We start from the raw sequence: 12207 nt of genomic DNA on the forward strand, positions 1-12207 counted from the left end.
AATTCTTCTGCTAGTTGGGGTTTAGTCCAAATCTGCATCCTTTCCTTCAAGGCTCAGGGGTCCAAGATTATCTTCTGTGTCTGTGTTAATTGGTTCCCCTTTTCTTTGTTGAAGAGGGTCTGTGCAATCCTTCTGCCTAGTCCGCCATCTTGCCCCGCCTCCCTATATATGTGTTTTTTGTCCATGGTAAGATTTATTCCAAAATATTTCATCTCTTTGGTAGGTATTGTAAATGATGTTCTTTTCCTTTTCAGAGATTTCTTTTTTGGTATAGAGGAATATAATTGATTTTTGTATGTTGATTTGTATCCTGCCACTTTGCTGAATCTTTCAATTAGTTTAGTAGTTTTCTTGCTGAATCTCTTGAGCTTAATATGTACAGGAGTATGTCATCTGCAAATAGAGGTAGTTTTACTTCTTTTTGTTACCAATTTGGATGCCTTTTATTTCTTTCTTGCCTAATTGCCCAGGCTAAGGCTTTCAATACAATGTTGAATAGAAGTGGAGATAAGAGAGAATCCTTATCTGGTTCCCGTTTGCAAGGGGAATGCTTTCAGTCTCTCTCATTGAGAATGATGTTGGATGTTGGTTTTGCATATATGCCCTTTATTATGTTAAGGAATTTCCTTCTATTCCTATTTTTTTGAGACTTTTTATTGGGAACTGGTGCTGGATTTTATCAAATGCCTTTTCTGCATTGATTGATATGATCATGTGGTTCTTTTCTTTTATTTATGTGATAGGTTATGTTGATTGTTGAACCATCCTTGCATACCTGATATGAATCCCACTTGGTCATGCTGTACTATTATTTTTTTTTTAATATGTTGTTGGAGTCTATTGGCTAGGATTTTGTTGAAGGTGTTGCATCTATATTCATGTGGGATAATCTGTATTTCCTTTTCAGTGGTGTGTTTGCCTGCTTTTGATACCCAGCTTATGCTTGCTTCACAAAATGATTTGGGAATATTCCATCCGTTTCTGTGTTCTGGAATAGTTTGAGTACATTTGGTGTCAGCTCTTCTCTGAATGTTTGGTAAATTCCTTCAGTGAAACCATCTGGGCCAGGATGGCTCTTATTTATTTTTTTTTGGTGTGTGTGTTTGTAGTTATAAATTGTTCTCCAAGCACTGCTTTTCCTGTTTCCAGAGATTTTGGTATGTTGTGTTTTCATTCTCATTTGATTCAAGGAATTTTAAAATTTCATTTCTTATTATTTCTATTATCCCATAGTTTTTAAAGGAGCTCTGGTAGCATAGTGCCTAAAGCACTTTACAGCTTACCAGAGGACTCCTCGGAAGGAAGGTTAGGCAATCTACTTCCGTAGTGATACCACCTCAGAATCCCAAGGAGGAGTTGGTATGAGTCAGCTCCGACTCGACAGCAAACAACAACATAGTTTTTAAAGCAGACTGTTACTCACTTGCCATGTATTTGAGTTTTTCCCTTGATCTTCCTCTTTTTGATTTCTAGTTTTATAGCCTTGTGATCCGAGAAGATGCTTTGCAATATTTCAATGTTTTTAAATTTATTAAGGCTTGCTTTGTGTTGTAGTTAAGTTTGTATGTCATCTTGGCTGTGCCTGGTTGAGTGGCTGGGCAGCTGGATGTAGTTATTCCCCATGGTATGATTGGTAATTAACTCCATGGTGGGATCTATTGGAGCAGCTGAGTAGCTGCTTTATGGCTGAGGGCTGCTTCCAGTATATTAAAAGCAAGTTTGAGGAAGGTCTCCAGCTGATGGCACACTTGAACCCTGCGTATACCCAAGTCATTGTTCAGCAGCCTGCTGTGTTGCCCTGCCAATCTTGGGACTTTTAATGGACTTGAATTAATGACCTGCCATGTGGTTTGGTAATATCTTTTTCACTTATTGACCTTGGGTTTGTCAGCCTCAGCAGCTAGCACTTGCCTGAGTGAAGAGATGCCTCAAACTTCAGTGGGCTGAGAGCAAGAGGTAGAGCTGAAGCCCAAAGTTGAGGGGCTTTCACCCAGCTCCTAGAGTCTGGCCCCTGGAACGTAATCTTCTAACCTCCAAAATTTGTAAGAGAATAAACTTCTGTTTGTTCAAACCATCCCATTTGTGGTATTCTTGTTAGAGTAGCACTTGGTTACCAAAAACAGTTTGTGGCCTAACATATAGTCTATTCTGGATGAAAGTTCCATGTGCACTGGAAAGAATGTATGTTGTTCTTTTGTTGGATGGAGTATTCTGTATAGATCTATGAAATCTAGTTTGTTGCAGTCTGTTTAGATCTTCTGTATCAGTATTAAGTTTCTTTCTAGTTCTGTTCTTCATTGAAAGTTTAGTATTATAAAATCATATTATTGTAAAGTTGTCTATTTTTCTTATCAGTTCTGTTAAAATTTGATTCCTTTGTTTTATTTTCTTTGGGTGCATAGTTCTTTATTATGATTGTAGCCTCTTGTTTGATCTTTTAATAATTATATAATATACTTCCTTGTGTCTTTTGCTGTTTTTTGCCTTAAAATATGTTTTATCAGAAACTAAATTGCCACTCCTGCTCTTTTATGGTAGCCATTTGTTTGATACATGTTTTTCTAGCCTTTGATTTTTAGCTTATTTTGTTTTTATGTCTAAGGTGTGTCTCTTGTAGATAGCATATCAGTGTGTGATGTTTTCATATCCATTCTGCTTCTGTCTCTTGATTGCTACATTTAATACATTTACTTTGAATATAATTATCAATAGGTATGAATTTAGTGCTGCCATTTTGCTGTTCTGTGTGTGTGTTTGTGGTGTTGATGCTTTCTTTGTTCAATATATTTTTCTGTGCTGAATTCATTTTGCTTATTGATTTTCTTATCCTTTCCTTTCCTTTTTTTTTTTTTACTGTTTAAGTGTTTACTGAGACTTTATTATGTTCTTCTCTTTTATTTTAGTGAGGTGGTTTATTAGGTTGTTGTTGTTTTTTTTTTTTTGCAGAGGGATGGGGGGGTTACCGTGTAATACATTGTTACCTTCTTAAGTGACTTGACTTCCTTTCAATTGGAAATTGATAACTACATTGTTTATTCCCTCTTTTTGCTTGGTAATTATCATTGTTTAGAAATTGACATTACTATTTTCCTATTTTCAGTCTTGTAGGTTCATTTTGTTTTTAACACTTCCATATCTCAGTTGATTTCTGGGTGATGTTGTTGTAGTCTTACTCTCCAATTGTTGCCTCCCATTTTTGATTCTCAGTCATGAAGTACTCCCTTTTGTATTTCCTATAAGATTAGGTTTTTGTTCTTTTTAAAATAAATTCCCTTGATTTCTGTTTATCTGGGAGTGTCTTAAGTTATCATAGTATTTGAAGAACAATTTTGCTGGACATATCTTTCTTGGTTGTGGATTTTTATTTTATTTTTTTTTTTTTGAGGCTTTTATGTATGTCATCCCATTGCTTTCTTGCCTGCATGGTTTCTGCCAAGAAAACAGAGTTTAGTCTTATTGGTTCTCCTTTGTAAGTAACATTTTGTTTTTCCAATATGTTTTCAATTATTCATTCTTTATCTTTGTTTTTGGAAAATTTGATTATGATATGTCTTGTTTATTTCATTTTGGGGTCTATCCTGTTGTGGTTTCACTGAGCTTATTGAATGCATATATTCTCATCTTTCATGCTATTAGGGAAGTTTTCTTCTAAGAAATCTTCAATAATTTTCTCACTGAATTTTTTTGTTGCTTCTGTTCTAGAATTCTGATCACTTGAAGTTATTCTTCATGGCATCTGTTTTTTGTTGTTGTTCTTTCTTCTGATTTTTTTTCTAATAGATTAGTATTAAGAGATTTGTCTTCAATCTTGCTAATTATGTCTTCCATTTATTCAGTTCTATTCCTTTGTCCTTCCAATACATTATCTATTTCTGAAATTTTAATATTAATCTTCTGAATTTCTATTTGCTGTTTTTGTATTGTTTCTAATTTTCTGTTTATTTTTGTTAAATTTTTCATATATATATATATATAGGTGTGTGTGTGTATATCTATCTATCTATATCTATATCTATATCTATATGTGTGTGTTTTTAATTCTTCTAGAGTTTCGTCAGTGTTTTCTTGGATTTTGTGTATGGTTTCCTTGAACTTTCTCTAATTCTGTTGAAATATAATTCTTTTGAATACCTTATTGGGTAGTTCCAATAGTACTTCTTCCTTTGGAAGGTTTTCTGTCCTGATATTTTGGCTATTTATTTGAGCCATCTTGTCCTATTTTGTGTGTGTGTGTGTGTTTGTGTGTGAGATTTGAGGTTGAGTGTTGTCTCCGAGACATTGTAGTGTTATTGTATAATTTGTTGATCATATTTCAGTTTGCTTCACCTTGATATTTTGTTTTGTTTCAATACATCTGGCCAACAGGGCCAGCATGTTATTCTGGTTCCTGGTTTGGCAGCACTGGGATGCTAATCACCTGTCTCCAGGTGGATTTCATGGTGGAAGTTTGAGTACTAGTTGTATGATTGCTGATTGGGAAGAGCAGCTGGGTGGATTTTAACTACCATCTGTTATTGATCCATTGATTCTGGAGCAAGTATTGATACTTGCCCAGTGATTTGGCCTGCAGGCATGGAATATAGCTAGGCAGGGTTGCTGGCTCCTGACTACTGGGGAAACACAGAACAGAAAACTAAAAGAGGGGAGAGGAAGAAATAGTAAAAAGAGAAAAACAAAGGGTGAGAACTAGAAGAGATTGAAGAAGAAAGAAAAAAAGAGGAAAGAGAATAAAAGTGAAAAAGAAGAGACAAAAAACACACAGAAAAACACAAAAGAAACGTGGCACAATACTGATGCAAGCTCTAGAAACCAAACGGCTGCAGTAGAATTGTGGTGCTCACTTTTCTTGTGCTGGTGCTACTGAATGTGAAGGTCAGGGTAGGGGGAGACATGAGGCACCTGGCAGCCAGATCAAAACAGAATAGGAAAAAATATAAGGAAGAGAAAGAGAAGAAATAAAACCAGAGGTGCAAGAGGGAAGAACTGAGAAGAAAGGAAAATAGAAGAGAAAAAAATCTGGTGCAAGTGGATTTCTATAGCGGGAATGTGGAGCTCACTTTGGGGGAGCATGCACCACCATTCATGGTGGGGTGGGCAGGACTGACAAAAGGGTGTGGCATACCTACTTATGAGACCAGTAAAGAAAAATAGTGGGGAAGAGGAAGAAAGAAAGAAAGAAGAGAAAAACAAGGGTGAGAAGAGCAAACAACTAAGAGGAAGGAAAAAAGAAGAAAAGCACAGTACTGGCAAAAGTGCTAGCCACTTGTATAACTGTTGTGATGGTTTTGTTTGTATTCAACTTGGCTAGGCCTGGTTCAGTGGCTGGGCAGCTGAATGTATAGTATTTGTTAGGCCGAAGCAAACCCAAGCCACCAACATTTCAGTTAGCAGCTTCCTCCGAGTGTCAAGCCCTGATGAGACAGCCTGATAAGACAACCGAAGTGACAGAACCCACCCAGACTGGAAAGTCCCATGCAGTGGCAAAGTTCCTCTTGTGAAGCCCCCTTATGCTAATTAAGTACAGACCCATACTAACAGCTAATTGGACCCCACCATTTCCTTAGTGTCCCCACTTAGGGTCCTCCACAAGACTATAAACCCTACCCTCCCCAGCCAGGTGGTGCGACTTCTTGGGCCCCTCTGAGGGACCCATGAACCTCGCCCAGGCCCCTCTCCAGGACCCATAAACCTCACCCGGAAACTCAGAATAAAAACTTCTCTTTAACCTCACTTTTGTGCATCCTCTTCTCCTTATTGTGGCCTTACAGTATTTCCCATGATGAAACTGGTAATCAGATACTCCATGGTGGAATCTACTGGGAGCAGCTGAGTAGCTGCCTTTGGGTATGTAGTCTGCTTCCTGTATATAAGGAGAAGCTTTGAGAATGTTCTCTAGCCTATGGCATGCTTGGACCCTGCATGTAGCCATGTCATTGCTCAGCAGCCTGCCATGCTCTGCTGACCTTGGGACTTACAATGGACTTAAGTTAATGGAATGGCCTGCTGTGTAGTTTGGTAATGCTTGAACAATTTCTCTTAGAAACATCAGCACGAGGCCGGTCCCCATGAGGCGGAGGTCAAAGATGTCCCAAATGTACAAACTACCATGCCACTCCATCATTTCAGACATTAACTCCTCCTCCTCCTGCCAGTAATTTCCCCAGTCTTAGGGTTCTGTATTTCGCTGTAACACCTCACAGAACTCACAGACACCCAAGGGTTCGTCTCACACAGTAGTGGTGGAGGCTGGCAGGCTGGCGAGTCCTGGGTCCATGAGTATGTCTGGTGGATCCTCCCAACTCTTGGGGTTTGATGAACCTCGATCAGCAGATTAGATGACGGCTGCTGTCCCAAATCCAGGGGTGAGATGAGAATGATCCAAGATACAAAGCCGGAGCAAGAGGAGAGCGAATCTTCCCAGGAGATTCGTAGGTATACCCTCAGGGAAGCTAAGGGTGGTGATTTGAATTACACCCTCCAGCAAGGCAGGACTCAAGATACATTCCCCCTGAGTTGCCCCAACAGAATTAACCTAAATCCCATCACAGAGTCCATTGCCAGTCATTATAGGGAATGACTACTACCAGCTGCCCAGCCAAGTTGATACCTGACCTTAACTACTACAGTACCCCAAACAGGCATGGATAATGGGATTTACAAAACATCACAGAAAGGAGGACAATGGCTAGAAGGGCCACATCAAGCAATTCACTGCAGGTAACATTGGGACTGTACCTTTTCACTTGTCAACCTTGGGGCTTCTCAGCCTCAGCAGCCAGCAGCTGTCTGAGTGAAGAAATGCCTATAGCTCCAGTGGGCCAGGAGCAGGAGGCAGAGCTGGACCCCAAGGTTGAGGAGCTATCACCCAGCCCCTAGAGCCTGGCACCTTGAACTTGGACTGAAAGCCTCCAAATTATAAGAATAAACTCCTGTTTGTTAAGGTCATCCCATTTGTGGTATATATTCCTGTCAGAGCTGTAGTAGGTAACCAGAACAATTGTGCCTAGAGGGTGCACTTCCAACCAGGGAGGAGTGGGACAGGTGCCACTGACCTTGTGGGTGTGTGCATCAGGGGTTACCTACTCTGCAGGATGTGAAAAATGAAAGAAAAATGTCAAGAGTAGTTGGAAAAAACGAAAAGAAGAGAAGAAAGAAAGAAAGGGAGACAGGGAGAAGAGGGAAGTACTAAGAATAAAGATAAAAGAAGAAAAAAATGCTACAACATTGGCAGTTGTGGGGTGATACCATACACAGATTGGGTGGGTGGGGGGCATGCCTCCATTTACCAAGAAGTTGTGCAAAGTAAGTGCAGAGGTCACACTTCTCTAGTCACTGGTCACCCTCATGAGTGCTGGTGTAGTCCTGGGTAAGCAGAGCTGGTTTTCTGGTTCTTTTCAAAACTGAACACTGTTGTTGTTGTTGTTATGTGCCGTCGAGTCGGCCCCGACTCATAGCGACCCCTCCTTGGGTTTCCGAGGCAGTATCACTACGGAAGTAGGATTGCCCAACCTTCCTTCCGAGGAGTGGCTGGTGGGTTTAAACCGCCAGCCTTCTGGTTAGCAGTCAAGTGCTTTAGCCACTATGCTACCAGAGAACACTGCTTGCAGTAATTCAAAATGGCTGTACCCTGCTGGTTGCCGGTTTATTACTCCTTGTTCACTGTTTTCATTCATTCTTTTCCTCTCATCAGTATTTGATCTACTTCTTTATCCTTTCCTTTGATGATCTGGGTTCTGCGATTGTCACACATACCCATTTCAGTTGGTCTTGAGTCTGTTGTAGTGGATCTAGATAGTGTATCTGCCTTCTCCACCATCTTGGATCCTCCCTGATGGGTTCGTTATTGTTGTATCCTTTTTGTGTACTGTAACTAATAAGTTTTTTAATTTTTTCAATTGAAAAACAGCAAATAATTCGAAATTAAGTTTTTAAAGTTAAGATGATTTTCCTTGGGCAGCTTCAAAGAACTTTGGTGGAGTTCAGAAATTAACCTATGTCCCTACAGAGAAATGCGTTGAGGACTCCTTCCCCTGTGATCTTCTGCAGCATGAGCTCTCAGAGGGGATTGCCAGTGTCATACAGGATGGGGGAATAGGAGACAGATATTGATAGATATCTCCCAGGGTTCAGAGAATACTATTAGTTTTCTGAAAGGATAAATTGTATTTACTTGGATGAATTAAGAGAAAATTTTTCTATTTGATAACTCTACAGTTTTAGAAAGTATTTAGTTTGAATTTAAATAGCCACTTTCTTCTCATTGTATCCAGTTCCTTGGTCCTTTACTTTGCTCATTAGGAAAAAAAGTGACCAAATTGAGTTTTGATAAGATTGTTGCTTAGTTAAGAATTGTTTGGACATATTAATTTTATTTATTTGTTTTACCTTAGTGGTTCCAAGAAGCTGTTAAGAAATATTCATGTAGTTGGCATTCTGATATTTTTAAAAAAGTAAACTGAAAGAAGAACAATGTATGAAGATTCTTCACTTTTACTTGAGCGTATGTAAAAGTTTTAGGTTCGGGGAACCAAATTCATTGAATTAAAAGGATATGTTTTGCATTATATCATCTATGTTGTTGTTATGTGCCGTCAAGTCATATATCATCTATAGCATACTTATTTAAGAAACATAATGGGAAAGTGAAATTAATAGCATGATGTTTGAGCACAATTTCTTCATATTAATATGTTTAATTCTGTTTTCTAATGTTGGTTTTAAGGTATTTTTGACGAATTCTGCAAATGTCTTTTTGCTGGAACCATGTGCTGAAGTTCCCATACTCTTGAAAGAACAAGTTGATGCTTGTAAAGCTGTTTTGATTATCTTTAGGCGCATGATAATGGAGCTTACTATGAATCAAAAGACATGGTAAGTTTACTTCAAATAAGTTAATACTGTAAAACAGATGTCTTTACTTTTCAATGTAATAATTAAAATGTTAAAACTTCATTTATTAAATGACCTTAAGTTAACAATAAGATGATAACTTTTTATAATAGTTTCTGTGAATTATGAAGAAGGTAAGTACCCAGTAACTTGATCATTCATTTGTATTCATTACTGTTCTTAAAAATGTGTTTGAATTAAGAAAAAGTAGTCATATTACTTAGTAGATTTTTCCATTTTAATTTTTCATCAATGTGGTTTTGTGTTAAAGTGTTGTAACTGGTATTATAATATATTCTTCTTAAGTCCAGAAGAGTTTGTTAATTGTTCCCAAATACTAGTAATGGATTTTAATTGTTTAAAACTTGACGTTTTAAATTCATTTTGGAAAAACAATTATTTTGAATGATATTCTCAAAGTGACCAAAAACAGTGGGATCGAAAATATAGTGGTGTCGTTAAAAAATGCTCACACATATTTTTTTCTTTTCTGTTCTTCTTTCTTGATTGGTGTTTTTTTTGTGTTTCTAATATCCTTGGAGGAACTATCCCTAAAGATTGACAGTGCATTAGATTTTTTTCCAGTGGCTCTACTGCCATAATCAATGTCATCACATTACCCCAGCTTATGAGGTGTTTCCAATGGTTCTCAGCAATCAAACCCAAATACTTTACCCTCCTTCCTTTTCCTTTCATGCAGCTAACAGGTGTGCTCTTAACTCTTGTTTTCTTTTGTTCCTCCCACTCAGCCACACCCTAGTGCAAATAAGCCACTCTCACTGCTTGCCAGCTGGTTGGCTGCATTCTCTTAGTGATCTCTGCCCCTGTGCTCAGTCCACCAAATCCATTGTACAATGGAGGTGCTACCACCCTTCCTTTCTGGACTCCTTTGGGGGACTGTGTACTGCACCTGCATTTCTCAGTGCCCTTTCTGCATGTCCTAGAAACAGCATTATAAGGAGTCTGTTTGTACTTGGCAGGGATCCATGGAAACAAGGCATGTCTGAGTTGGAAGGGGCTTTTAGGGGTATCAAGGAACAGGTTGGGCCCAGAGAAATCATGTCACACAGAGTTCACAGTGTACAGAAACCACAGTGTCAAGTTCCAGTATAAATTTTATTTTAAGATGTAAATTCCAGTGTCATCTTTCCCTGAGTTCTGAATTTACCAGTATATACTAAGTCAAGCAATTATTACAGCCAGAAATACTACATTTGAAGAATATGATTTAAATAAAGTTAAATGCAGCATCAGTAATATTGAAAGTAGTGAGAAATGCTGCTATGCATTCAACTAAATTCTGTTCCTCTGTACCACATATGTAGGAGCTCTAGTGGCATAGTACCTAAGGCATTTGACTGGTAACCAGAGGGGTAGTGGTTCAAACCCACCAGCCACTCCTCAGAAGGAAGATTGGGTGATCTACTTCCGTAGTGATATCATCTTGGAAATCCAAGGAGGGGTCACTCTAAGTCAGAGCTGACTTGGCAATGAGTTTGTTTTTGTTTTATACTACATATATATCAGTAGCGTTTTTAATTTTCTTTTTTTTTTTTTTCACTTTGAAACTTATTTTGTGACAATTTTAAAAAAGAAAACAGTTTTGCTGTATTTAATAATTCAGAGACCCCCAGGGAAAAGTATAAAATACAAATTCTAGAAATAGCTGAAAATATTCCCCAACAAATAGTCAGTGGAGCATAGAAAAGGATTAACCTGTTCCTCCAGCAAATTTTATTATGTATTTAAGTACCAGACTAGCCCTGAATTCCTTTTCCTTCCTCTCCTCTCACTTCCTTCCTGCTGTCAGCCCCAGGGTTACAGGTGAGGAGAGACAACTCAGGGATGCCCAAAGTAGCAGGCCGGAAGAGCAGGAGAAAGGGGATTAAAAGCCAGGAAGCCAGAGAGAAGAGCAATCAGCCAAAGGGATTAGGTGAGGAGAGGAAACTCAGGCCCACCCAAAGAAGTGGGACCGGAGAGCAGGAGAAAGGGGATAAAAGCCAGGAACCCAGACAGAGGAGCAGTCAGCCCCAGGGACAACTCAGGGACGCACAAAGCAGCAGGCCAGAAGAGCAAGAGAAAGGGGATTAAAAGCCAGGAAGCCAGAGAGAAGAGCAATCAGCCAAAGGGATTAGGTGAGGAGAGGAAACTCAGGCCCGCCCAAAGCAGCGGGACCGGAGAGCAGGAGAAAGGGGATAAAAGCCAGGAACCCAGACAGAGGAGCAGTCAGCCCCAGGGACAACTCAGGGACGCACAAAGCAGCAGGCCAGAAGAGCAAGAGAAAGGGGATTAAAAGCCAGGAAGCCAGACAGAGGTACAGTCAGCCACAGGGACCCAGGTGGGGGTGATACGAGATGTCTCCAACAGCAAGACAAACTTGTCTGTCGGTTTGTCCTACTGTGGTGACATGTAGACGTGAGTTTTGAGGCTGAGCCTCTGGTGTTTAAAACCCAGCGAGATGGACCTGGTGCACAGGTAACAGCCCAGCTTCTAGAATGAGAAAGACTAGGAAGAAGGAAGAGGCCGTCCACTTCTCAAAAAATGGGCCAGGGAAAACCTTATGAAAAGCAAAGAAACACCGTTTGGTACATTACCGCACATCTTTAGAAATAGTCCCTTGAGGCTAAAAGGCTCTCAAAATAGGACTGGGAAAGAGCTGCAACATCTGAGTAAACCCAGCCTTATTCATATGGAAAAGAGAAAGCTTTCAAGACCTTCATTTGTTGATGTGGCACCACTCAAATTGAAGAGAAACAGCCGCAGACATCCGTTAATCATCTGAACATGGAATGTATGAAGTATGAATCTAGGAAAATTGTAAGTTGTCAAAAAGGAAATGGAAAGCATAAAGATTGATATCCTCGGCATTAGTGAGCTGAAATGGACTGGTTTGGGCCATTTTGAATCAGACAACCATTTGATCTACTATGCCGGGAACTTCCAGAGGTTCAAGCCGGATTCACAACAGGACGTGGAACAAGGGATATCATAACTGTTGTTAGATGGATCTTGGCTCAAGGCAAAGAATACCAGAAAGATGTTTACTTGTGTTTTATTGACTATGCAAAGGCATTTGATTGTGTGGATCATGACAAATTATGGATAACATTGAGAAGAATGGGAATTCCTGAGCACTTGATTGTAGTCATGAGGAATCTGTACCTTGACCAGGAGGCTGTCATTTGAACAGAACAAAGGGACACTACATGGTTTAAAATCAAGAAGGGAGTGCATCAAGGTTGTATCCTTTCTCCACACTTATTCAATCTATATGCTGAGCAAATAATCTGAGAAGCTGGACTATATGAAGAAAAACAT

The 12207-nt window shown here is 39.3% G+C and overlaps 1 protein-coding gene across 1 annotated transcript in view; it reads left to right on the forward strand.

The window, feature by feature from the left end:
* RALGAPA2 (Ral GTPase activating protein catalytic subunit alpha 2) overlaps positions 1 to 12207 on the forward strand; it is a 479248-nt gene that overhangs the window by 58503 nt on the left and 408538 nt on the right. Inside the window, 1 exon segment of the mRNA XM_042781969.1 lies at positions 8723 to 8871. Within this exon segment, the coding sequence (XP_042637903.1) occupies positions 8723 to 8871 (149 nt within the window).

The sequence above is a fragment of the Orycteropus afer genome, unplaced genomic scaffold (genome assembly GCF_000298275.1).
Source record: "Orycteropus afer afer isolate SDZICR_OR568_19922 unplaced genomic scaffold, OryAfe1.0 scaffold00208, whole genome shotgun sequence".
Lineage (NCBI taxonomy): Eukaryota > Metazoa > Chordata > Mammalia > Tubulidentata > Orycteropodidae > Orycteropus > Orycteropus afer.